The sequence below is a fragment of the Falco naumanni genome, chromosome 1 (genome assembly GCF_017639655.2).
Source record: "Falco naumanni isolate bFalNau1 chromosome 1, bFalNau1.pat, whole genome shotgun sequence".
Classification (NCBI taxonomy): domain Eukaryota; kingdom Metazoa; phylum Chordata; class Aves; order Falconiformes; family Falconidae; genus Falco; species Falco naumanni.
The window spans coordinates 124,312,077-124,337,796 of NC_054054.1; the positions used below are offsets into that span (position 1 = coordinate 124,312,077).

Below are 25,720 nucleotides of genomic sequence, written 5' to 3' on the forward strand. Positions count from 1 at the left end.
CACCATGAGCCAGCTCCCAGCGGGGATCTTGGATTTGCTTTCTGTGTCCATCAGGGTTTTGGTATTTGCTTCGTATTTATGGAACCCTCTGCTGAACCGTGAGATAAAGTGGAGAAGCGGATGGGATACAGCCAGCACGCTCTGCTGTACTCGGCATTAACCCTGTTCTGTGTACATGGTGCTGGAGGGGGGGACCAGTGGTTTGCTGGGGATGATGGTTTGCTGGGAACAATGGTTTGCTGGGAATTACAGTTTGCTGGGAGCAATGGTTTGCTGGGTGTCGGGGTGCAGTGGAGGGGCAGAGCCTGCGCCAGCCATTCCTGCATGTTTCAGACAGGAATAAAGTCCTGAGCTGTGACACACTGCCAGCTCCCCAGCCTTCCCCAGCATCACCCCAGCCTGGTGCTTTTTTTGGGGGGGTTGTGCTGCAGTCAGGGGTGAATTTGCATTAACATCTATGGGGCTGGGAGCGCACAATTCCCGCCCATCCTGGCAGCACGGCAGGGTGGGCATCCCCAAGGGATGTGACCCCACACTGCTGCGGGATGGGGTGACCCTGGGGGACACAGAGCCGCCGCCTGCTCCAGCCCCGCGGGGCAGGGGGGAGCAAGCACAGGTCCCCCTTCCCCCCCCTCCTGGCTCGCTGCTTTTCATCTCCGGCACCCACCCTGACTGCGATGTTGCAGGGTTTTCCTGGACACAAATCCTCCCCAAAGTGGTTCCTTCGCTCGCCCCGCCACCCAGTTTCCACGCCACCGACAGCTGCATCCCTCACTGGGGTCCCCAGGGCGGCTGAGGCTCCCCAGCACGAGCTGCCGGGGCAGCATTGCTCAGCGCCCCAGCCTGCGTGCTCAGCACCAGCCCAGCTGGCAGCAGGGCTGGGGCAATGCCAAGGTCCTGTTTTGAGTGAAGGCTACTGACAGTAAAAATAAACGCAGCCTACGAAGTGTATCAAGGGTGTAAGTGCCAGACAAATAAGCTCTTGCCATTAACCCAATGGCAGAGGGGTGTGGGCTTGCTCCCCGTGTGCTTGCTCACTGGTGCAAACAGGCTGGAGCCCTGAGTTCAGACAATGGGTTTTCTGGGGAGAAAAGGCTTTATTTTACCCTTTTCTATTTTTTTTTTTTTTTTTTTTTTTAAATAACGAAGTCACAGATCGCTAGTAGGCTTGCAGACCTGCGACAGTTTCTTGACAGGGCTCAATGGAAACAATCTCCTTAATTATGCAGTAAATTATAACAGATTTTCTTAGCGTGGGGTTTTGTGAGGCAGGTTTGGGAACGTGCTTGTTGGTAGCGAGGGAGGTTTGAGTGCCTTTACACCGAGATGGCAGCGTCCCAGCAGTGCTACTCCAGGTGTAGCCAAAGCTTTAAGGCTGGAGGCAGATGCATTGGTTTGGTTCCTGGTACCTCGGCTTCAGGGGCCCTTGAATATTTTTATGTTTTATAATAAAAAATTGTTTTATTGCGACTGAGGAGAGTCAGCATAGGGGACTCTGTAGCAGAGGTTTCCTCCTTGCAGCAGGCTTAACATTGCACCACCTCTTCCACTTGACACCCTTAATTCTTTTCCCTGAAACATGATTTTTAAACTGAATTCTAGGTGATTTGTTTTTTTTTTTTTTAAATTTACCATGCCATGGAGGGCAATAAAGGAAACCGACAGCATTGGGAAATACACACACACACACACAAATCCTGGCATTTCTTGGATGAGTAACCAACCGGCCCCCCGAGACAGTGGCCACATCCTGATCAGGCTGGACGCCCCGGTGCGGCTGCGCGGGGTGCCTGGTGGTGCCGTGTGCTGGGGCAGGGCTCTGTGCCGGGCACCTGTTAAGGCATCACCGCGCTGATCAGCTGCGAAGGCTGTTACTAAACTTGGCACCGCAGCTGCCTACAACTTCAGCAGATGTTTCTAATTTTTAGCACAGTGGAAATTTCTTGAATCACTTTTAAACTCAATTCCCAGGGAGGAAACCTTAAGTGACTCATCCCTCAATGAAGCCATTGGCTCGGCGGCAGATATTATCCGACAGACGAGCCCGCTGAACCGTCCAGGTCACTTGTCTCCTCGCTCCCGTGTGCCAAAGCAGTCGTCCTGTGTGGATCAAGTGTCCTAAGGAGAGAAAGGGCGAGATTCGACCCACCCTTCCCTTCTTCCCTGCCTTCTCACCCCACTCCCGGTGCTGGGACGGCTGTTGTCAGGGCAGGGAGCGCCCGCGCAGCGGGGTGAGTCAGCGGCGCGCAGGGCCGGGGGTGATGTTCCACCACCTCACCTACCCGTGCAGCCTCGCCTGAGCTCACCCTCCGCTTGTGCCTGCTGCCGGCCCCGGGCAGTGGGTCAGCCCCCTGGGGGTCCCTGCCCCCGGCAGCGCTCCCAGCACCGAGCCGGGCATCTCATGGCGTGGGGCAGTGGTGGGCGACAGAGCGCCCGAGACCCTCCCAGCTCCGAAATACTCTGCCCTGCTCTGCTGAAAGCCCCGCACCTTCGTCATCGCTTTCTTGCGGTAGAATCGGTCCGTGGAGGTAAATGCCGGGGGTCCTGCGTGCGGGGCCAGGAAGGCACAGGAGAGGTGCTGGTGTTTCCCAGTTTCACCACAGCTTTCAGCGAGCAAAACTCATGGTCGGTTGCTCAGACTCCAGGGGCTAAGTGGTGTCTCTGTACGCGTGCACACGGAGGTGGGATGTGGTCTCGCCTGGGAGGGAGGAGGTCTCGGGGAGCAGGTTTCTCTGCGGTGACGGGCACGGTTCTGTTCTTCCTTCAGGTTCTGCTGCACCCCAACAGCGGGGCGGCTGGGAAGGACGGCGGGATAGAGGCGCTGCGGCTGGCTCAGTACAAGGCGTTTTACACCACAGGTACTGTGCTCCTAGAGACGGTGGAGTCTGGGGAAAAACTTCTGCAGTTCTTGGTTCCCTGCAGAGACAGGTAAAAACCAACTCAGGTTAATTCAAGCAAGAGCAAACCCAGTGAGGGGCAAGTGTGTGCCCACCTGTGTCTGCACGGTGGCTTTGCAGGGGCTGTTGGCCTCAGAAGCACTCTCGGACTAGCCGCAGGACACTGGCTCCCAGAGCTGGGACACGGTGGGACTGAGCCATCACAGATGGGTGAGAAATACAGAGGTGATGCCTGGGCAGCCTGGGACTCCAGTGTTTTTCTCTCCTTTCCTCCCTAGGAGGGGCGATGGCTTGCGATGGAAGCGTTGGGCCAGCTGAGCATCACCAGCCACCCCTCATTTTTAATCTGGATCATGATATGCAGGAGCAGCAGCCTTTGGACGTGGCGTCCAGAGAGTATCAGGCAGTGCTACCTGCCATCAGCAGGGCTTACGCCCAAGCTCTGGAGGACATCGCAACAGACAACGTCTCGGTTGCAGATTACTCCAAAGACCCGGCTGCGACGCCCTGCTGCAACGTGCAGCACGTGGCTTGCCGCTGCCAAGCGCCCGGGTCCCACGCAGCTGTGCCGGCCCATCGTGCGGGAAGAAGAGCAACGTGGCTTTGTCTTTAAGCAAAGAATTGCTCAAGCTGCTTGCTCCTTTCCCGAGTCTGGTTTCTGTGAATGGGACTGTTGTGCGTGTTGGCTCTGGGTTGGCCATGGAGGAGAGGGATGGAGGCTGAGGTCCCCTTTGCTCTGTGTGGAGCGGGGAGGTGAGTTAGTCGTGGGTCTGTGTGAGCACAGGTCCCCTTCGCTGCCGAGCAGGACTGTCACCCCGGCAAAGCGAGGCAGTGCAGCACCTGGTGGGTCTGGGCAGATGGAAGGAGACAGGTTTTTTTGTAGGGCTTTGGCTGAGAAACAGTCGAGTCTGGAATTAAAACTACCTTCTGGGAGAGAGGCTTTGGGAGAGCATTCCTCTGGGAAATTCGCTTGGCTTTCCTGTCAAGTGGACCTTACAGGAGCAGCTGGTGGGAGGAAGGACCTACAGCCTCTGAGCAAACGCCCCTTCAGGTGCTGAGACCCCGGCAGCCCGTGGCTGCAGAGAGAAAACTCCCGGCTGGCATGAGATGAGTGCTCTGGGAGATGGAGCACCTGCCCTGCCAGCTGCCAAGTGACGTTTGTTAATGGGGTTCTGTCAAAGACCCAACTGGCTGTAAAAGAAAAAAGGGTCCTGGGCTCCCCCCCCCGACAGCTGCCCTCCTCGTGGCAGGATGCTTGACTCGTGCTCTGCACTGCCATGGCAGAGGTCAGGGACTCCGCTGAGACAAGCACCCAAGTCCAAGTCTTTGGAAAAGGCTTTTTTGGGGAAGGGGGGAGAGGTTTGCAGTGCAGAACTGGGCTAGCTGCTCCCCATCAACTCTGCACGGAGAGACTGGTGTGACTGCACGCTTGTTTTTAGGGGGGTGAGGGAGAGGTCCCTGCCCCCAGGGCCCCCAGAGATCAGGGCTCCGGGCAGAGAAGCTGCTCCTGCCGATCCCAGTGCGATGCCGGGGTGCAGGTGGGGTGAAACAGCGCTTAGAGGGCCAGTTCTGGGCAGCTGCAAAGGCAAAATCGAAGGTGCAACTGAAACTTCAGAAATCACCGGGACTTCTCAGCAGCTGCGCGAGGGCTTCCTGAAACAGTTTGGGCTCCAATTGACGCACCCAGATCTTTCTTTGGACAAGCCGTAAGTGAACTTGCGTGGGCTTGGCCAGGTGGGTGCCGTGTGGGAGCAGCTGTCCTCACGCCAGCCCCCCAGACCCCTTCTCCCACTCATAAAACTTAATCAAGACTGACATCTTTAGGGCCCCACAAAGAACAGCAGGAGCACGGGCAGCGAGCTGCCAGGGACAGACCGTGACTTTATTCTGTCTTTAAACATAGCAAATGGCATCTTCTCTAGTATCACTGCAAAAATACTTTGCCTGGGTAAAATATTATGTATATACTGTACAAAGACATAAGTTTAATATATCTTCCTATAAGTACATTTATACACATAAACCGGCATAAATTAGAAAAGGGACAAATGGGTATATAAAATTCTGGTTACATACAAATCTGATTAAATTAGCATTTACATTGTGGTTCTAACATATAGTTTGTTAAATATAGCGATGTGCATACAGTACATTGACACCCCACCCAGCCATGAATTAAAACAAGGGGATAGTGGGGCCAGGTATCCACTTAAAACATACCATAGGAAAAAGCAGGAGATATACATATTTTTTTTTTCTCGTCTTGGGGGACTCACAAATCTGTTCTTCGAAATTCCTGGCTTTTCCAAAGCACTTCCCAGCAGCTGTCCTAAGCGCGGATGTTTGCTTCTCATCATGACCTCTTCGCTTTGCCCGGCTGACCTCCACGGCACAAGATTATCTACCAAAATCAAAACAGAATTGGCCTTACTTTTCCCAGCAACAGGGTGTGTTTCAACTTGGTTTTACACACATGGGAGGAGAAGGGGGAGGGATGTCCTGCAGTGTTTTACTTTCCATTCAAAGGCAGATTTGTCAGTGGTTTATTTATTTACTCTCCCCCTCCCCAAATTTACAGTCCTGGGAACAGGAACCATCTGGCTGGGTGATGTGTGTCTTGCCCCTAGCTGGCCCTGGGCTGAGCGCAGCCACACTTGCCATTCGGCTACTGGGGGGCAAGTCCATTTGCCTTGCTAAGTCCTCCCCAAAAGTCCAGCTCCTGGCACGGCTGGAGGGGCAAGGTGCATGCTGTGCATCACCCTGTCTCTCCAGGGTCTCCAGCTGGAGCCCAGAGTTAAACACCTGCGTGTCAGACTGGATCAGGTGAGGGGAAGCCGAGCCGAGGTATCAGCAAAACCTTCGCGTGAAAGAGCAGAGCGAGCGCAGAGGCCAGGCAGCAGTGAGGACCCTGAACCGCTCACATCACTCCTCCTGCCACGGGAGGATGCTGGGGCAGAGCGGCAGGGCTGCTGCCGCACCCGGGTGGGTGCCCCTGCGGACACTAACCATGGGCCAAGGCACAGAGCTCCTCTTTATCAGCTCCAGCCTTGCCAGATGTGACCTGCATCTCCCAGTGATGCAGATGTGACCCCACAGCCCCAGCTGGAGGAGGGTCTGTGCCAGCTCCTCCTCTCCATGGGCTTCAGGACTATCACTTGCCCAGTTTTGAGGGACAAGCATTGGAACTGAAGCGCACAGTTCCCGAGGGACCTCAGTAACCACGTACCAATGTACCAACAAGCTGGGCTTAACCCTGCAAGCCCCAGCTGCCCAAAATGCCTGTCTGAGCACCAGGGCAGGAGCTGCTGTGAGGAAGAAGAGGCCAGTCAGGTTCTGCCAAACTTGCTCATCCCCCGTGAGACTTGATTACCAGTAGAGCTTCGCTGCAAACTCTGCAGCCTTTCCTCTAAGTCAGCTGTTAAAAACCCACCCCGACGCTTAAAATCATTACTGTCGCATATCCGCGCAACAGAACGAGTGAAAGACCCTTCAGCCAACAGCGAGGAGGAACTTGGGCAAATATCGGTCCCATGGAGCTGAAGATGCATCTGAACCTGGTCGCTTCTCTCAAGATCTGTGGTTTGGAGCAGCAGGGATGCGGCAGAGCCCACGCAGGGGCACTGATTTCCCCCCGCCTGCAGACAGCAGTGCTGCCAGGGTGGGGATGTCGTGCTGTCGAGGGTGGCTGCGGTGCGTGGGCTGCTGGAGCTTGTGCTCCTGCCCGTCCTTCCAGGGAGCAGGCAGGGGTGGGAGCTGCCCCGAGGAGCTGGTGCCGGCTGCTGCTCACTGCCGCGGGGGGAGTTTTCGTTCTGCCCTGTGCACCCTGTAACCAACACTGCAGGCAAGAGCCACAGGCAGCAGCATCCTTTGCCAGCACAAGCAGCTGCCCAAGCAGTTTTGGAGGTAGCCAGAAGTCGATGTGAAAGAGATTTTTGAAAAACTAGCTGTGCCTCAGTGAGGGGAAGCTGTCTTTGAAGAGCTGAGTGCTGTATGCAGTCTAGCCTGACGTAATGAAATGGCTCTCCCGATAAAGCCTTCACCTCTGGTCCTGGAGCTGACAAGCTTCAGCGTGCAGCCAAATCCAGGATGGATCATGTATGCCCAGAAAAGCACCGAGCAATCTGCTGGAAGAAGTCACCTTTCCTTTCCAACAAACCCCAGAAGTTTTAAGAAGATCCCCTGGTTGCATTCCTCAGGTCCACACGGGCTGTCTTGCTTGCTGAATCCTGTAGGATTTCTTTTGTCAAACCTCACTGCACTACCCCAAAACTGTCTGACCATGCCTTTGTGGCCACCGAGGTGGCTCCCGAAAGCGGAGCTGGCCAAGCTGTGCCCTGCCTGGCCTGAAGCATGCACCAGCAGCTCCTGACACTGCTGGGAACCTCACCGACACTGACAAACCCACAAAGAGTGGCAGCTGCTTGGGCAGGTAACCAGAAACCAGCTGTAATCGCCGCAACCAGAGCTGGGTTTGCTCTTCCCATCCTGCAAAGCCTTCTGACCACGCGGAGCAGGGCTGACGCAGCCGCCTCCCAGAGTGTCTCAAGCACGGCACCTTCTCCTCACCCGCAGCTTTAGCCTGCTGTCCATCTCAATAATGCCTGAGTCCTTTCTGAGTAAGATCAACAGTGGGCCTGAAAGCACTTAATCCACCCCATCAGTGCAAGCAAGAGACATAACTGAACTTGTTTAACCTCTTGCCGCAGGATCCTTCAGCAGTCCTGGCACAATCAGTAGCAACATCCACATTCGCTCTTGTTGAGGCCACTTTTTATGAGCCCTCCTTGGACTTCTCATCTCTCTTCTGATCTGTCCCTCCTCCTGTTTAATGAAGAGACAGTTTTTGAGAATCAGCAACTGATTTTATGTTAGACTGAAGCTGCTTTTCCTCGCTTTTGACAGCTGAGCCTCTGAAGTCTTGCTTGAGGTCAAGGGAAGGCAAGATGTTTCAAAATGGAGAGGAACTGCTGGGTCTGAGCATTGCTGTTTCTCCAGAAGTATGTCTAAGTTCAAAGCCATACTCGTGGCGTGGGCTGTGGGTGAATATTCCATTTTGTCACAAGTTTTGAGGTTTTTAAATGTCTTTTTGTTGCACACTGGAAAACAAACAAAACCCTTCCCATGTTTCCGCAAAGCAGAATGCTGTCAAAACATTTTTGTTGGATAAGGTCAGGTTTTCTCTCCCTCCTTCTCCGCACAGAAGTGACCGATTCCTGAAACCCCCCTTGAACGCGTCATTGAGACTGAACATCTCAGTGCTGAGAAAACAGCAAAGTTCAGTGAAATTCAGAGCATCAAAACATCCCAACCAACTCCCTGTATACACTCACGCAGCGGGAGCCAGCGCCGCACTAGCTGGTACACCAGATGCAAAACACATTACTGTCAGCAAAGGAGGCGCAAAAGCAAAGTCCTGGCTGCAGAGACTTTATCTGGAAGCTCCAATTGCTAAGCCACCATATCAGGGGGTATTTTTGGAAAGCGCTTTCCCTCCCACACCGCCTCCTCCCTAACATTACATATGTAAGTTGCTCTGTCAGGTTAATTACAGCAGAGGATTTTGAGAGATCAAAGTTCATTTAATAAAAGTACCTGCTGTTGTACAGCAGGGGTTTGGGGCTGCTTTTATAGGGCACAGTCGCAGCAGGAAGGCTCATTCAGGAGCAGCGTGATTCCTGCTTGCTGGCATTTGCTTGTCCCCAAACCACGTGTTCAAGAGCAGCTTCACCAGACGCAAGCAAAAGATTTCTTTCTGGCCCTGCTGCTCCTCCCAGGGTCCTGGGCCACCAGCTTCTCCATGGCCACAGGGCTTTGACCAAAGGGGAGACATTTTAAGCATCCTTGGGTAGCGGAGTCAGACAGCTAGAAAACTCCTGTTCTCAGTTTGCAGCAGGTTATGTTGCAGGTAACAAAAGAGAATTAGTTTTACGCCACTTGAGTTGGGTTAGGTAGTGTTGTTTCAAAGGGAAGCATGAGCTAGTCACCTTTTATCTAAATAACACTTCGAATCAGTTAATAGGAAAGTGCCTCACAGAGGTCAGCCTCATATGGCACAAATCCTGGGATCCCGATAAAGTTTTTACTTCCTCCTTTGCAGGCAAAACTCCAACAGCAGGATATGTAAAAACGGAGTAAGTGATTCAAATCTGCCAAGCCTACAACTTGAAATCCATTACAAAATTCTGCTATATTAATCCATTACTATTACGAGGACACTGCTGATTACAACCAGATCATAGCGCGATACCAACATCTGTCCATTCAGGGGTTAGATACTTTACACAATAAATATGTGTGTAACAGGAAAAGAAGCCAGAAAGACACTGCCAGGCTTAAGTTAGATTTCAAAAAGCCAGTATCTTCTTCCAACCGTAACTGAGAAAGTGCCATATAAAAATCATAAAACAGTTTAAAACACTGTTACGTCTTTCGTCTTCGTACTTGGAAAAGGGGGTTCCTTTTCAGTTAGCTTGGAAATGAAGAGACTGGTGAGGTTCAGGTATGTTCCAGTTGCATTCTGTAAACTAATACAAGTGACTGTAAATGCAACAGGGAATATTAAGTTTTTATTTCTAAAGGATGGTATTGTTCAAATTAAAGCTATTCTTGGTAACACTAGAAATCTGCACAAGGCACAAAGGTTAGATCTGGATCTGAACGTCATTCTGCGTCTGCCCTTCATTCAATAAGTTTGTTCAGATCCATCTCGTTAATAGTTTTGATCATCCCTGCCCCATCCCCAGCTCCCATTTAGTGGGGGTGTAATTTTCCTGGCACTGTCCCTATAACTTAATTAGTTATTTTAGGCTTCACAGTCAGCTGGGACAAGGTGGGGGCAACGGTATCTCTTCTGTAAGAGCTTAATACTTTCTTCTTAGCATGAGGGCTGAATCGCGGTTTTAGGGGTCTCGAATGCTCACAGGAGGAAACTCATTCTCGTCATCAAGACACACTGGTCCAGTTGCAAACTCATGCTCTGGGATAACCTCTCCTCGCAGGGCACCACCGTCCTCCGAATAACCTGTCCAAGTAAAAGTACAAAACGTTACAGAGAAATGGATGGAAGGAAGCTGGAAACAAACAGCGGAGACAATGTTATCACCTTTTTAGCACAGAGCTGCTTTCTCTGGATTTTTGGCAGAGCTCTGGGAGACTGCGGAACAGAAAGGTGTCTCAATCGACACTGCAGATTAGGGAATGGTTTACATGGCTAGCCCCTGTGGCAGAAGCTTTCCTCCTCCCGCCACGCACGTAAAGCACCTATTTCAGAATAAGATCCACATCTGTGTGCAGACCTTTAGACTTGGAAAGAGAATGAGAGAGTCCCCCAGTCTTTTCCTGCAGCAATGTAGTGCTAGCTTCGTTAGGGTAAGGTGTAACAGGTTCAGGAGGATCTGCAGCGATCCTGCCTCAAAAACAGCTGAGATCTGACTTCTACGCACAGGGTTTCAACTCCTGGAAAGCAGGCTGACAGCAGCTGCTGTCTGACGAACCGTGAAGCTCGGATGCGGTTACTGCTCTGCCAGCAGGGCCGTTTGTGGTACAGCTCTGCCCAAGGGGAACCGCTGGCAAGGGGTCCCGGGAAGCAGAGCAGAAAATGCTTGGCCTGTTTTTGGGGCTGGGGATGAACCAGGTAAGCTCCAGAGAGCCCTGCTGCCCCAGCCTGCATAGCACAAGTGGTGTTTCTGGTGGAACCCTGGAAGCCGGGAGACTTTCCACTTCACCTCAGGTGGCTTTCTTGCTTCTGCCTGAGGAAGGGCAGACACGATGCTTACCTGGCATGGTCGAAGTTGAAGGCACTGTACTTTGTCTGGCTACGGTTGCTGCATAAGATTGAGGTAACGGAGGCCGAAGGTTGTTTTCTTTGTTCTCCTCCGTCTTTCCTGAGCCGAGCAGACTAATTGTACAGGAGCAAGAGAAGGGAGAAGAGTTAGTTCTGATCCCAACTGTTCCTCCCCCCGAACCGGCTAAGACAAGCACATGCATCCATGTCGCCTTGAAGCACTTCACCCATCCACATCACTGCGTCTGGGCACTGCCTGCAGCCCTCACAGCGCTGCTGAGGAGGAGAGCATTGTGCTCCACAGCTAAAGCAGGGGGGGAGGCAGAAGATAGGGAAAGCACTACTTCAGCTAGAGGACAATGCTGGCACAAGAACAGAAGGGAACAGATTGACCACAAAAGCTTTAGGTTACAAAGGCAAACAGTGTTTCTAATCACAGAGGGGGCTCCAAAGGGCTTCCAACAGGAGCGGACTAGATGGGAAAAGCAGCCCTGGCTAGTTTAGGACGGAGTTTGAGCAGAGATATAGTATGATGTAACGTAACTCATGACCCAAGGGCCCTTCTCAGTCCTCTGATGCTAAGAGGAACCCACATTACAAAGCTGGCCCGCCAGCGCCGGACGGCTGCGCCGGGACGTGAGCAGGCGGGCGTCAGCGGTGGCTGAAGGCGGCGGGGCGGCCGGAGCACGCTGGACAGCGCAGCTTTGAAGTGCTTTTGTTTTGTGGCTTTTCGAAAAACTGCTGGCATTTTCCTGGCTGTCAGCCACCTCCCGGCTTAGAGCACATGTTACATCGCACCCCACCCCAAAGGCTTCACATCTGGAGCCAAGTAGCCCAGATGTGGGGGGAGGTTAGTGCTTAATCACATTTGCATACAAACTGAACAGCAGCACGGCATACTCTGCCTTGGCACTGCACGCCTGCAGGCACGCAGCTGTGCGAGTTTTTGTTTGCGGAAGCTCCCAGCCTTGCTCCGCACCATCCTGCCCCCAAAGTCACCTGTCCGGCACCCACTCACACCTGGAGAAGGTGCTCTGCTCTCCTGCCACCGTGGTGGCCAGCACTCTGCTGCTGGAAACATCTCCTAAGGCACAGCCTGTCCATCTCTGCTGAGATGCCCCACGACTGCCCAGGGATCTGAGACGTCTCTGGCTTCTTCTGCAAGCAGCCCCACGTCCCTGCCTGCTGACGTGGTTCCCACCCACGCCTGTCGGGTCAGGCAGCTAAAAATCACAAAGTCAGTTCTAACATTCTTGCTCCTACAGCTCCATTTTGTGCTTTTTGGCGAAATTTCCCTTAATTTGCTAAAAGATCAGCCTCTCTCAGATGTGTCTGGAGGTGTAGTTACCTGTGTTTCTTAATTAAGACACACTCCCCTCCATCTTGTGGATCCAAGTTATAGATAAAGAGGTGTCCATCTGACGTAGTCACCAGCAGTCGAGGCAGCTTCTGAATCCTAATGAGAAAAGCATCATGAGTCCAAGCGCATCTGCACACAGACACAGCACACACCCACACTGCAGGCTCTGCAGCCATGGGCACAAGATAAGGGGCCACAGTGGTGGTGTTCTGCAGAGATAGCTGTGTCTGCTCACAGGCTGGCGTGGCAGAGGGGATGCAGATGTCAATACATACGTGGAGAGGGCACAGATGTTCCTTTGTCCAGAGATGTTCAGGCGAACAGTGGCAAAGGCTCGATCCTGGTTCATCATGCCTGATACCTGAGCAGGGAGGTAGTTGGTAGCAGCCTGGAACATCTTTCCCATGTAACCGCTCCAGGTTGGAGGCTCTTCTGGCCGGCTGAGGGGGTCACAAAGCAGCATCAGTGGGGCTACTGCAATCAGCGTGACAAGACAGATCAGGACCAGGCAAAATGATCCTGATCTCAGGAACGCAAAGGCTTCCTTTGGAGCACCTGCCCACGCTGTGCACCAACCTAGCTGGATACACAGGAAGGAGGCAGGAGACAGCAGGAGCTAACAAACCCGGAGGCCTGCAAAGGCTGTCAGCAGGGACGCAGTGCATAGCTTTTCCAGGGAGTGCAGCCCTCACGACACAAAGCCAAAGAGTTTGCAGCTGGTATTGCTCATGGAGAGTACGTGGCGAGGAAATGGAGGCCAGCTGTGTAAAGGCAGACCTCTGAGGCAGAGATGCCCCTGGGGCAGGGAGGTTAACCCAGGCTAACGCCCTCACCTGTCAGTGAGATGTTCCAGTTTAAAGATGTGCACAGTCTCCGTGTTGCTGGAAGCACAGAGGAACTGGGAATCCATGCTGAACACCAGAGAGCTGATGTTCACATACCTAGGGCCAAGCACAGGCGTGACTGGTCACTTCATGGCACACCGTTCAAGGGGAACTGCTCAGGTTTGCTCACAGAGAAGAGGACGGGGAGGAAGAAAACCCATGCACGGTGAGGAGGCACCCTGCCTGCCCGCTGCTGAGCCTGTGGGCTGACTGACTAGCATTTCCCTAATACCTCTGCTCAGCAGGGCTGTGGGTAGCCTCCAGCTAGTGACAAACAGCCAGAGAGGTGAAAATGTCCTTGCTCACAGAGCTGCCTGTGAAATGAACATCTGTGCCAGCCTCATACAGCAGCTAAAGCTTCTGGTACTGCAGAGGCCAGGGAGGATATCCAAAGTGCTGGATAGTGGGATGCATATGGCATCTCCCCCTGCGCAGGTTCAGCAGGGCCAGGGTGTCTCAGTCATGGCAGTTTTTGTACTGGCAGAAGTGGGTGTAAAATCACAGGCAGGTGAAAGGGAAAGGTCAGGAATGGATCTACTGAAAATATTTGAGGGAGCCTGCGGAAGGGCCACAACAGCCTACTCCTACCATTGAGTCCTGGGCTCTGCGCAAACGACTTAGTAGCTTCGAAGCACCTCCTTTGAGAGGGCAAGAGTTGGGCTGAGAACTTTTGGGACTTCATTATTTTAAATAAGAAACAAGAACGGACAGAGTAAATGGACTGACTCTACCTCTGTTCTCTGCAATCGCCCTGTTCTGTGACACACTGAATTGAATCACTAAACTTGCCGGAGGCAGCTGGGCGCAGCGTGGCTGTCTGGCACAATGACATTTCTATCTGCTACGTTTGCTGTTGTTTTCTTTCTGCAAAAGATGCCAAAGCCACCAGGATCTGACGTTGCCCTTCCCCTCTGTTTACATTTCTGCTCCGGGAGCCCTCTGTGTACTTGTCACCGACAGAAGAATGAACTGACCTTTTCATCCCTCGCCGGAATTCATAGAGCTTTTGCCCCCCAGGAATGGAAAATACACGAATGACTGTGCCCTACAAAAAATGCAAATGGAAAGATCACGCAGGAGCAGGGCAAAGAGTGCCAGCCCTTTCTCTGACACACCCAGGAAACTCAGGATGTGCAAAGGCCCCTCTTTGCCAGCCGAGGTCAATCGGAACCCAACACTGGCCTCTTACAAGTCAGAGTCCTTTCAGTGCCCCTCCTCTGTTGGCTGTCTTTAGGAACGGGCAGCTCAGAGGTCCTGCTCTCCATACTTCAGGCAGCTGATGCACCAGAGCAGGCTGGGACCCCCTGCCAGCCATGGGCAGAGAGCGCAGGCAGCAGAGAGGGTGCTCGCAGTGATGCTCACTCACTTTTTCGGAAGCACTTGCCAGCTTCGAGCCAGTGGAGTTGAAGGCGAGAGCAGCCAGAGGTCCGTCATGGGCAGGAATCGTGCAGGCTGTTTTCTGTGGGGCAGAAGGTAAGGTGAGTGCAAAGAGGCACGTCTCCTCGGGCTGCCTAAGGGCAGGGCACTCCCTGCCTTGCACCCTATCCTCGCCTGCCCATACGGATTCACGGGATCGTATTGCACTTATGGTATCCTTTCAACATCGTCAGTATTTCTTATCTCTGCCCTGCCTTGAGCTCACTCCCCACCTGCTATGTCCACTGTGATTACAGAAAGCTCACATCAGGGGCAGAGGTCCTCGGCTCCCCACCTCTCCGGGCGGCGGGACCAAACTGTGCCCTCTCCAAAGCCGGGCATTTCTTTGTGCAGAGCCAGAGCTGCCCCCCCTGCCACTCGCTGGGCTGTCCAGCAAGCGCTGCCGCAGTGACACCACCTGATGCCTGCAGCGAGCCCAGGCCCTCGCTAGTACCTCTCGCAGCAGCAGCAGCAGCGTGTTTTCCCCTTGTGCTCTGCTCCTCCCCTGCTGCAGATCCTCAGCTCCCGCTGCACGTACAGAGTGACAGCCTTATGTAATCCAAAGCCCTGGCATAAACAGCAGATAATCATGACTCTGCTTCCAGCCAGGGACAGATTTCCTGAGGGGGCTTGGGACACCTTGCCCTCTCCGTGACTTTGGATCTGGCATCCCTTCCAGCCCGTGGTGTGGCAACGGCAACTGCTTCAGGTCCTGCGCTGTGCCTGGAGCAGCTCCAACCCTCCCTGAGCCACCGTGGTCACACCAGTCCCTCAGGATACACTGCCGAAGCTCCTATAGGAACGCCCTATAGGAACCCCTGCCTCAGCCTGGCAGCAGCCCTCGGACTGCGGGGTAACGGGTCATGTTTCCCTGAACATCCCATACTGGGAGATGGACGTCCTGATCTCAAAGAGGCTGTCTGCTTCGCATGGCGTCCAAGCAAGGGGGATGGGGAATGTGCCTCCCCAGGCAACTCCCTGCAGTCGGGCTCGGTGGAGTCTATTTGTTCATCCTTCCCAAAGGCCCTGTTGGATTTGCTGTGGTTCTGTTTGTTTTCAGTCCCCGCCGGTATCCAAATGGGCGAGCTTCACACTTACCAAAGTATTTCCGTCGTAAAGCGCGATCTCTCCGCTGGTCGCACTGCCGGGATAAGCCAAGTAGGAGTTGGCGTGGTTGATCGAGAGAGTGCACAGACCTGGCAAGGCAAGAAGGACACAGCTGAGGTTGTTTGCTGGTGGAAGGCGGAAAGCAGAAATGTGGCCATGGACACCGCAGGGGGTTCGGGCTCTGTCTCATTTTGGGTCAGTGTCCGGCAGCTCTGGCAATGCCTCGGCGTTGGGGACACCTGCTGGTATGGGACAGTACGGCTCCCTTCTCCGGCCAGCGTCCCCAAACCCTGCTCCGAAGGAGCCCAGGTCCTGCTTTTGAGCATGTTCTTGGCTTCTCCCCCTTAATCACTTCCTTTGAGAAGGCAGGAGTAGGTGCATGAAACACAGCAAGGGACATCTTGGTCTCAGGGCTAACAGGACTCCTGTCCAAGCATATCTGAGCACCTCCAGATGTGCACAAGGTGTAGATGCCAGGTCAGAAGCTCGGATGAGCAGCACAGCGTGGACTCAGCCCTGGTATGAAGCCTGGCACACGAAGGCTGGCAGGCGAGGCAGCGGCTGTGTGGCTGCGTAGTACTGTTTCCTTTTGCTCTGAGCAGAAAAGGGAAGCAGAGAAAGACAAAGCGAATGCCATAGCTGTGCAGGGAGTTTCCAGCTGACAAGGAACTTAAACCTAGCTGAATTTTAACCACAGGGGGAATTCTTCCCCATAATAGCCATCTGCTTTTATGCTAACGTGAGCATAAGGGTTCCCAAACACCCCTTTCAAAGTGAGCAGGAATTACAGGAGGAGACAGGGATGGATGGTTATGTGTGTGGGTACGTCCATCTGCCTGTCCCCCAGGTGACCTTGGAAAAGAGCATCTCTTCCTGCCTCTCATTTCTGTTGCTGGCTGAGGACCCATCCCAGTGAATCCTGTCACATACAGAAACGTGTCTCACTTGCTTCCTGCACCATGTCTGCGTGCTCGGAGTCCTCCCAAATCTGACTCAAGGCTTCAGCACGACCTGAGCTTCCTGGCCCCTGCCCGGGAGTCCCACCTAGTCCCACACGTGGAGGAAGCCACGGGGTTAAAGGCTGCTGGGGATGCTGCAATACTCCCCAAACAGGACACCCGCACGTGTGCACGTATATGCATGGACGTGCGCACACATGCCGTGCAACCCGTCCTGTCAGGACACAGCCCTGGCCCAGGCCCAGCAGCAGGGAAGGATCGGCTGAAGCTTTCGTTTTAGGTCATTGTTTATAACTAAACAAAGAAACCGCAGCGGAGCCAGGAGCTGCAGGATCAGCCAGGGGCCCCAGGGATCCACTCCCTATCAATCAGAGGCATTTACATCATGCCAGGGACAGCACGCACCGCACCGGGGAGAAGAAGAGGCACAGCAGCAGCAAAGTGCAGGCAATTAAAAGGCATCCAAAGAGGGAGGGGTAAGAGTCAGGCAAAGGTAGTCCCGGGACTTTGCTCCTGATGAGCATCCTCTCTTTTTGGGATGGTCTTCCCTCAGCCCAGGCAGCCCAGGGGGATCAGCGCAGCCCGTTCTCTAAGCAGAGGATCTAGAGAACGCTCGAGCTAAACAAAGCAAGCTCTGAGCCGCTGGTGTGAGTCACCCGCTCCCTCTGCTCCACGCCTGGCTGGGAGAGGCGGACGGGAAACCAGGCCAGGGGAAAACACAAATGTGAGTGTACTGGGCTGACCTCAGGGACGCACAAAGAACAAGGATCACAAGGGACACGGGCAGCCTTTGAAGATGCTCCTCCGCTCTCGGCAGCCCCACAGCCCTGACCAGGCTTGGTGCATGCAGTGATGGGCTCAGGAGGGAGGAGGCAGGCTGGTGCTGCTCAGGATGGCACCTCCGGGAGTGCCACATCACGGGTAGCTTGTCAAGCAGCATGGAAAAAGGCAAACATGTCTGAGAAGCCTGGCCTTGCCCTCAAGCTGGCAGGTCCGGGCGCATCTGGGGCTTGGGGGGAGCCATGCAAAGTGGTTTCCAAAGCTGAAGTCATCCCTGAGATATGCCCTCGTGGCACACATGTCACCATGAACACTGTGACCTCCTTGGTGCAAATCCTGCCCCTGACATGAGTCACATGAAGAACAACACGCTTGAGCACACATGTAAAACAACAGGCTTGGTCACTGTAGGCACTTTCCTCTCCTGTGTGGAGGAGGCTGGACCAGGAGCTGGGTCCTGGTCAGGAACGGCCAGAGATCTCACTGCGACTGGCTGTGGGTGTGCAGCAAATCCCGGTCCTCACCGTGTGGGTGTCACTGTGCCCAGGGAGCACACCTTGAGGTGGGGTGGCACACTTGCCCTGCGCTCCTACAGCCCGCTGGCGCAGCTCCCCACTCTGAAAAGGGTTACACACAGAGCGGTGAGGCTGGACTGCTCTGACCGCCTGGACACACCATCCTCAGGGGCAAGTTTAGGACCAAAGCAGATGGTCCAGGGACGAAGGGAGCACGCATGGCGCAGCACTTGTCACTCAGCTCATTTCAATGAGAGCTGCTGCAGTAAAAGGGTTTTAAAAAACTAAGCCCATATGAAGTCCTGTGACCCGCAGCAGCCTAGCCCTGGCCCAGCGAGTGCTGATCGCTGTCGCTCTTAAACCATGACCTGATCATTCAACCCCACTGCAGAACAGCTTCAGGCCTGGGTATCCCTGCCATTCCTGCTGCTGCTCGGCAGGACTTTCTCGGGAAGGTTTTAAACTTTAATTATATTTGCAGTATTTAGCATGTTTAATCCACACGGAGAGGCCATCTGTTGAGACCTGAAGTAGGTCAGGGGCGCCGCTGGAAGAGCATCCCTTGAAAGCCCAGAAGCCAAGCGTGAGTACATCAGCAACTTCCCAATGAACCACCCATCAAACGATGCTGCAGCCTGTGACCGACCAGGATATCACAGCAACGCACGGCAGCACTGCCACAGGCACTCAGCCAAGTTTCCCTCTCCATGGCTAAAAATAGCACCTCTCCCATGAGCAGGAAAGCCGGATTCACCCTACGCCACACAGAAAGGTTCTGCTCTGCAGCCACCTGCCCTGCCCTCTGGGTTTGCTGCATATATGGAATAATATCAGGTAGCAGCCCAGGCTCCCGTGAGCTCCCTGGCAGGGAATTAGCGCTGTGCCTGGCTGTGTTTTCTGCCCCGGGTGATCTTCACAGCACTAACTACTTTAGGAGCAGACCCCAAGCCCGTAAGTAATCACAGGAGCTTTCTACCTCAGCAGAGCAGGGCATGTCCATGGTGAAAAGAGAACCTGGGTTAACCGCAGGTCTGCAGGGAGCACCGAGCTCTGCAGCACAGTGTGACGCTGCAGAGCTGACTCATGCTGGCAGCACGGGGAAGCAAGCGGGGCTCCTTTGTCCAGGGAGCGAAAATGCCGCGGGACTCTCTGACACAGGGCACGGTGAAGGAAGGAGAGGGAGTCCCGGAGGAAGAATTTCAAGTTGTCCTATACGTGGAGGGTAACTTGCGGTCCTGGCCTGCCTTACAGCTTTCCGCTTGTGAAAGAGAATAAAGGCACATTGCAGGAAGCCGTGAGCTGCACGGGCATTGCACGCGAGGACAGGAAGGGACCAAACCTGGGAGGTGAAGTCAAACCACACTGACCATTTCTGCTCTCCTTTGATGCATTTGCTCAGGGCAGAACAGGGTTTTGCTCAGGGCAGAGCAGGATTTGTGCTCTCCCAGGCCCGACTGACTGCCTCCATGTATTTCTGCCTCCCCAACACTGATTCAGGATACACAAGCCACAGGCTGATTTAAATTCTAACACAAGCGTGGTTCTACAAAGCTCCTGCAGAGCTGATCTCTCCCCTTCACACGGTTCTCCCATGCTTACCTGTTGTATTTGGAGGTGTATCCATAATAGTCTTCAAAAGCTTCATGTCCTTAATGTTATGGATGTAAATTGACTCTTCCAGGCAAACAACCAGCCTCTGCAAGGACACAAAGGACATGCACAGAACCTTACCAGCATGTTGCTGTTGCTCCCACAGCTGACAAACCCAAACCTGACAGTGATGTCAGAAAAACTCAACAGGAATTGCTCATGCACTGACATGTAACAGAAACATGATCTCTTCTGCTTCTCCACCCCCCCTCACTGGACAACCTTTGATTTTGTTTGACTGCCTTTGAGAGCTGTCTGCATCTGGTCTTGCTTTAGAAAGCAGACAAACTGTCATGACTACTCTGCTACTCTAAGAGCTGATCTTCCGTTCCCAGAATCCAGGAACAAGACGACACATCAGGATTATACTCTACCATGGGTCTTGATTGCCATCTATTCCTAATCCATCTTTTCTCTGCAGTTCTTTTCATAGCAAATCACTTTTTGTTCATAAAGATCTGGCAGCAGAGAGGCTGCCAGTCCTGCTTGTCAGTATGCCTACAGATGGAACTACGTGCCCCTTGCCCCGACTTTTTCTTGATTTGGGAGCAAACAGTTAAGTGATGGGCCTCCCACTGCTGCTAAACCTAATGCATCTGTTCAGCAAATTAATGTTTCTTTTCCCGTTCAGCATCAGTGGGCAAGACTCTGCTTTACGTGCCCTGCAGAACTGCATAAAAAATGGGCTAGGAAACATTTGTTCCAGGACAGTCACATTTACACCACCTTGGCAGATGGGTAAGGTGTTTCCAAGTTCATGTGCTTGTTCCTCTTCTACTGAACTCGTCAGGAACACCCACCCAGCCGAGAGGCAGCCGCTAAGAGAGGAGCTGCCGGGTGATGGGGAGGAAAGGCAGAAAGGAAAAAGGAAGCCTAATGCTGTAACTTTAGCACTGGGCCACCATCTCCGTGACCACTCTGCTTTGTGCCTCAGCTTGGTCCCGATCTCTACATGTTACCACAGAGGCATTTTGCATAGCAGCTTTTTTTGGGACCAGGCTTTGGATCTGGCTGAAGGGTTGTTCTTTCTAAGTCCAGCAAGCTCACAGCTCCACCTACGTTAGTGCCAAGTGTCCAGAAGCACCAAAAACCTCCCAATAAAAATGTAAGGCCAGACTCCATCCAGGCTTCTGAAGTTGGAGCTCCCGAATCCATGTACAGGAAGCCTCCACCTCTTCAGAAATGAGGCCACTTATTTAGTATCTAAATGCGGAGCTCACTCACTAACTTGAAACACCCACATTAGAAAAATCTTTGCCTTGCTCCACCATTATTCTCAGATCAAACTCTTTCCCACTTCTATTCCTGCTAACCACAGCATCTGGGGCTGTGTCAGAGCCATTTTGCATTTCCAGGAAGACTTTGCCTTTTCTACAGTAACAGCCATCAGCTTGCTAGCAGAGACTGTCACAGTAATATTTATACAGCTGACTTCGGCGAAGCCACCACGTGCTTTCCCAGAACTGCAAACTGCACTGCTGTTGATGTACAGGTGAAAGGAGGTTTCCAGATGATGGCAAAGCAGCAGCCAGAGATGCTGGCACCGACAGGGGAAAAAATCCAGGAAAGTGATGGGGTGGGAGGCAAACAGGTGAAGGAGGCCTGCACAAGCTCTCTGTGAGTTGGAGAGGGCTGGTTCTCTGCCTCCTGCGCCCCACGCAGCCCTGGAGCACATGCTAACATCAGCACAAACCATGCTGAGGTGAGGAATGGGGTTTATCCTCACGGTGCACACAGGTGGAGCCTCAGAGAAGGTCCCTGGTGCTGTGATTGCCACACAGGGCTCAAGGCACTACATCTCGTACACAATGTTACTGCTCACCAGCATTTTCCTTCAGTACTTCAGTTGGACATGATTCGGGTTAGATAACTGAATTGTATGTTGAGGACTTAAATGTGCTGGGTATGGAAACAGCCAGAAAAACATATCAAATCTCTCCAAAGAGCTCAGCAGGGTTTCTGCAGCAAATGAAAACTCAGGGAGGTTACAGGAGAGCTTCTCACCGGTCCCACAGCACAGCCTTATTCCTCACTTCGAGACGAATCACGACCTACCTTAACACACTTAAAGTTACGTTGGAGCTTGGAACAAAGAGTTCCCAATGGTCAACAACTGAGTGTTTGCACACTTGTTTGCACAATGAGGACTTCTTCACAGAGATCAAATGGAAACATGCACCATTTGTTTGAGACCCGTTCCTATTTTTTTTGCCACCATTTCCCCATGTTAACACCTTGCATGGGATTTGGCTTTTTGTGGACTTTTAATGAAAGTACAGCTTTCATACAGAAGCCCAGGCAAGGGGTTCAAATGTCACAGCACACGCAGAACCTGACTGCCACCAGTTTGATCCTGAACATAGATTGAAATGGTGATTACTCTTCTGCCTACCCAGCTATCTGTAGCATCCTCACATCTCTCCAGGTTTGTCTGTGTTACAGCTAGAGGATGAGCTTAGCTCAGGACTTGAACCCAAGCTCGTAAAGCAGCCAAGGAACACGGGTGCAGTGCTGGCTCTATGCATCACCTTAGGCAATCTCCAGAGCAGCACATGGGGAAAAGCCTGAACTTATTTTATTCTCACACTAACCTCCTAGAGCTGCTAAGCAGAACCTCCCAGTTTATTTTTATACATATACATCTACCTGCAATTCAAAGGAAGTCCTTATTTTGCCATCTCCATTGTAAGTTTAAGTGAAAAAAATCAATTTAGGACAGATTTAATTGTAGTACAGGAACTTCTGGTCAAACACAGCTTTACTGGAAACTCAACCCAGCGTTTCCTTATGGGAGAGCCTTACTGCAGGACTCACTGTTGCTGAGGAGAGGCTGATTATATACAATTACACAGACTGCTTATTTCTTCATTGTAAAACCTCCTCTGCTTCTTACGGCATATACTTTGAAAATAATTATGGACAAAAAGAAAAGATGACTTAAAATCCTCCAAAAGGGCTCAGGGCTGCATGAAGCTGTGTCAGTTCAGAGAATAACACTCTAAAAGCCGCCTTTTAAGTGGCCTGAATGTTTTCTATACCTTTAAAAATCAAGCAAGGCTGCTAGCAGTACTTAAGAAGCAACCTTTCACTTCATCCACGGAGTTCAAGTTACTCCTGGGCTTTGTTTCTGCATTTGAAGGTCTCATTTGCAACCAAGATGGCAGAGGTGGGCCTGAAGTCAGGATGTGGAATCCAAGGGAGGGAGGAAGATGAAAAGGTGTTTTTTTGGCAGAGCTGCGTGCAGAATAGGCAAGAAGGCAGACAACAAAAAGTCTTTGTGTAACTGCTATGGAAACAGGACTTGGCTTCATTTTACTGAAAGAAACAGTTGTGGAGATGATATCCACAGCCACCCTGCTCCTCTGTCAGAGGTCAGCAAGCCTGAAGTGGAGCTGGTAGGGGAGGACAGGCACCTACTCCTCCAGTCCCACTTCACAGTCTCTGTGCAAACCTACCCAGGATGACACTGCTCTCCTAGGCAGCGGGGCCCCAGCTAGAAAATCAACACCAGCAAAGAGCCAGAGTGGAACAACCCTGCCTAACCCCCAGCCTCTTACCTGACGATTCAGCCGGATGGACAGTATGTTACTGGAATAGCTGTAGTTGCAGATCTCTGTCCCTTTCTTGAAGTGGTAGACATTCATTTGCTGTGGCCTGGCATGACTGACCACAACCACAAGGCTGCTGGAGAACAGACGCTCCACGATGTAAACATCTGGGATTTCATCTGGGCACAGAAGGAAAGCAAGACAGAGTCTTTAGCTTGGCTTATGGTTAGTCTGATTGCAGCAACAAGATTCAATTCAATTGGGAATTGGGCTGGAAGGCTTGGTGCGCAGGTGTTCCACATCTGCTTTTGTTAAACATTTCTCATACCCGGCACAAAGCATTTAGGTCAGAACAAGAAAGGGTTAATGAACCTTTCCCTGAAGGCAGAATTTAAGCCAGCCCCCCTTTGATAGAGCTGTTGGGCTTCTCCTGGGCAGGGCCCTGCAGCTGAAACTAATTCATGGGAAGGGGATATAAAAAGGAGAAGCCCGCTCAACTTGGTCAGGGTTTTTTTTGGATGGTATGAGAAGGTGGGGTGGTGAAGGCAGCGGCAGCTTACTGAGATAAGGAACATGACATGTATAACTCACTGTTTATTCTGCACAGTGTCTGGTTTCTCCCAGCCTCTTTAGGGAAGGCTGACATGTTTAAGCAAACCCCCCCTCCCTGTCACTGGGGTTGTGGCCTCTAGAGAACTCTAGCACGGCTGCAGGGAAGAGCAGTGTGGTATGTTTTGCAGTGATTGTGCTTGGGCTGACTCCCCTTGTGTTGAGAAGGCACCATTAGAATGGTCCTGGTGGACCTGTGCATAAATCATAAGGGGTTATGAGTTCTAGTTTAAGTAGCCCTGAATGCTGCTCAGTGCTTGGGCTGTGCTGCCCTGGCAGCATGTGCACTGTTCCACAGCTATAATGTGGGGCTGCTTGTGCCTCAGCCCTTGAGTGTGGCACCAGCAGGGATCTGTTTCTCTTTGGTCTGACTCTGGGGGCAATCTGAGCTCTGAAATACTACTTAATGTAAGCCTGCGGCTTGCTGCTGTAGAGCAGCTTAGTTACCCTCTGAGACAAAGATGAATGGAGCCTGGACTTTGTTCCAGATGATGCAGCTATGTCTGGTTGCTGAGGCTCCTTCTATAGCCACTGGAGAGAGACTAGTGTATATCAGCTGTGATATGTATCTTTACCACATCTCGACTAAAATGCTTCTGGCCATGGCCTGAACCAGTCTAGAGTACATGCTCCATGAGGCCTGACTTGTTTTGGGCTGTTAAGTGCACTGCATGCTGCTCTGAGCACAGCTAATAGCCTGCTGTGAATAACCTTCTTAAACAGGAAACTTGTTAAAAATGCCTTGCTTGTAAATACCACATTGGACTAAAAGCCTGCAAGTTATCTAGCATCTGTGCTGGGAGTCTGAGGCCTCCTGTTTGTGTATCTGAAATGGGGTAGTAGTAAACTGCCTCTGAAAGCTGGTTGGTAGGACAAGCTGCTGCTGTCAGACTGACAGCAGTGAAAAAGCTGGATTCTAAACTTGTGGGACTCCTTCAGCTTTGTTAAAGTACTGCTGCTTTAAGTTAAAATTTAGAAGCTTCTCCAAGGTTGTAGCTAGCTCTAAAGGCTGCTGTGCACAGGGCAGTAATCGGACTCGTTCCTCTCCTGATACAGGTACAGCAGGTACAGATGCCATCTCTGCAGCAGGGTGAGGAGAATCACCCCCTCGAGGCAGACTGAAGTGCAGTAACACAGGTGAAGTCTGTTGGCCAATATTCCACCACAGTGAAACAGGAGACTTACTGCTTTCGTGGACCTGGTCCAGTTGATCCACAGAACTTAAGGAAAAAAGCCTGTATCCAGTTGTAGTTCCAATTGCCAGGGAGCTGCAAAGACAAGACAAAAATCTGCTAGTTCAGATCTTATGGCCTCCAGGTGATAGCAGGAGTCCCTTGCAGGGGTTTGTGATGGTTTTGATTGGGATAGTTATTTTTTTCCATATTGGCTTGTACTGAGCTATGGGTTTGGATTTGTGCTGAAAAGTGTTGAAGATACAGGGATATTCTTGTTATTGCTGAGCAGTGCTTACACAGCATCAAATTTTTTCTGCTTCTTGGCAGGCTGGAGGTATACAAGTTAGGAGGGGACACAGCTGGGACAGCTGATCCCAACTGACCAAGGGATATCCCAGACCATATGGTCATGCTCCGCATACAGAGCTGCGGGAAGAAGGAAGGGGGACGCTTGGAGTGATGGTGTTTGTCTTCCCAAGTAATTGTTACATGTGGTGGAGCCCTGCTTTCCTGGAGATGGCTGAACACCTGCCTGCCCATGGGAGGTGGTGAATGAACTTTACCTGTTAAACTGTTCTTAACACGCTAGTTTTAGAAGGGTAATAGTGATAATTCTCTTCCCCCATCCCCCTGTGGGGAGTGAGTGGCTGTGTGGGGCTCAGTTGCCAGCTGGGGTTAAACCATGACATGGGTGAAAACGAGTAGTCCCAGGTATAGTGATCTGTGAAGGCACAACTTCAGTTTCAACTCTCAATCAAAAGCATATAAAGTAACAAAGGAGTAAAAATAAAAACAATAAAAACCAAACAAAAAACCAACAAGTAAAAGAGCCCAAGGATCTGGCTGTCAGTCTGAGGCCATTGCAGCCTACAGAAGGTAAATATCCCTGTGAGACACCAAACTTGTTTCTCCAGCAGCCACGGGACCACATGAATGGATGAGAAACAGGCATATCTACCTGGTAGGCTGCAGACAGGACCTTTGGGGCATTAATGGGGGCTGCTTCCAAAGCCACGATCTGATCAGTCTACATAGAC

The 25,720-nt window shown here is 52.2% G+C and overlaps 2 protein-coding genes across 10 annotated transcripts in view; one reads left to right on the top strand and one right to left on the bottom strand.

The window, feature by feature from the left end:
• Positions 1-3,540, top strand: part of ARSG (arylsulfatase G) — a 36,207-nt gene extending 32,667 nt beyond the window's left edge. For all 4 annotated transcript variants that reach the window (XM_040582050.1, XM_040582047.1, XM_040582049.1 and 1 more), the window contains 2 exons: positions 2,768-2,858; positions 3,176-3,540. In XM_040582050.1, the coding sequence (XP_040437984.1) occupies positions 2,768-2,858; positions 3,176-3,510 (426 nt within the window). In that variant the 3' untranslated portion in view covers positions 3,511-3,540. The remainder of the gene's footprint in view (positions 1-2,767; positions 2,859-3,175) is intronic.
• Positions 3,541-4,758: 1,218 nt separating this feature from the next.
• The window catches only part of WIPI1 (WD repeat domain, phosphoinositide interacting 1), a 31,589-nt gene continuing 10,627 nt past the window's right edge, over positions 4,759-25,720 (bottom strand). For 2 of the 6 annotated variants that reach the window (XM_040582041.1, XM_040582040.1), the window contains 13 exons: positions 24,694-24,776; positions 22,909-23,078; positions 19,301-19,397; positions 15,439-15,536; positions 14,291-14,383; positions 13,899-13,969; positions 12,874-12,981; positions 12,316-12,480; positions 12,029-12,136; positions 10,673-10,794; positions 9,818-9,918; positions 7,592-7,718; positions 4,759-5,298 (listed from right to left, as the gene is read on the bottom strand). In XM_040582041.1, coding sequence (XP_040437975.1) covers positions 4,994-5,298; positions 7,592-7,718; positions 9,818-9,918; positions 10,673-10,794; positions 12,029-12,136; positions 12,316-12,480; positions 12,874-12,981; positions 13,899-13,969; positions 14,291-14,383; positions 15,439-15,536; positions 19,301-19,397; positions 22,909-22,995 — 1,482 coding nt within the window. In that variant the 5' untranslated portion in view covers positions 22,996-23,078; positions 24,694-24,776 and the 3' untranslated portion in view covers positions 4,759-4,993. Of the gene's footprint in view, positions 5,299-6,555; positions 7,719-9,059; positions 9,422-9,817; positions 9,919-10,672; positions 10,795-12,028; positions 12,137-12,315; positions 12,481-12,873; positions 12,982-13,898; positions 13,970-14,290; positions 14,384-15,438; positions 15,537-19,300; positions 19,398-22,908; positions 23,079-24,693; positions 24,777-25,720 lie in introns of those variants that run through there. The other 4 variants (XM_040582045.1, XM_040582046.1, XM_040582042.1 and 1 more) reach the window with 4 other exon arrangements.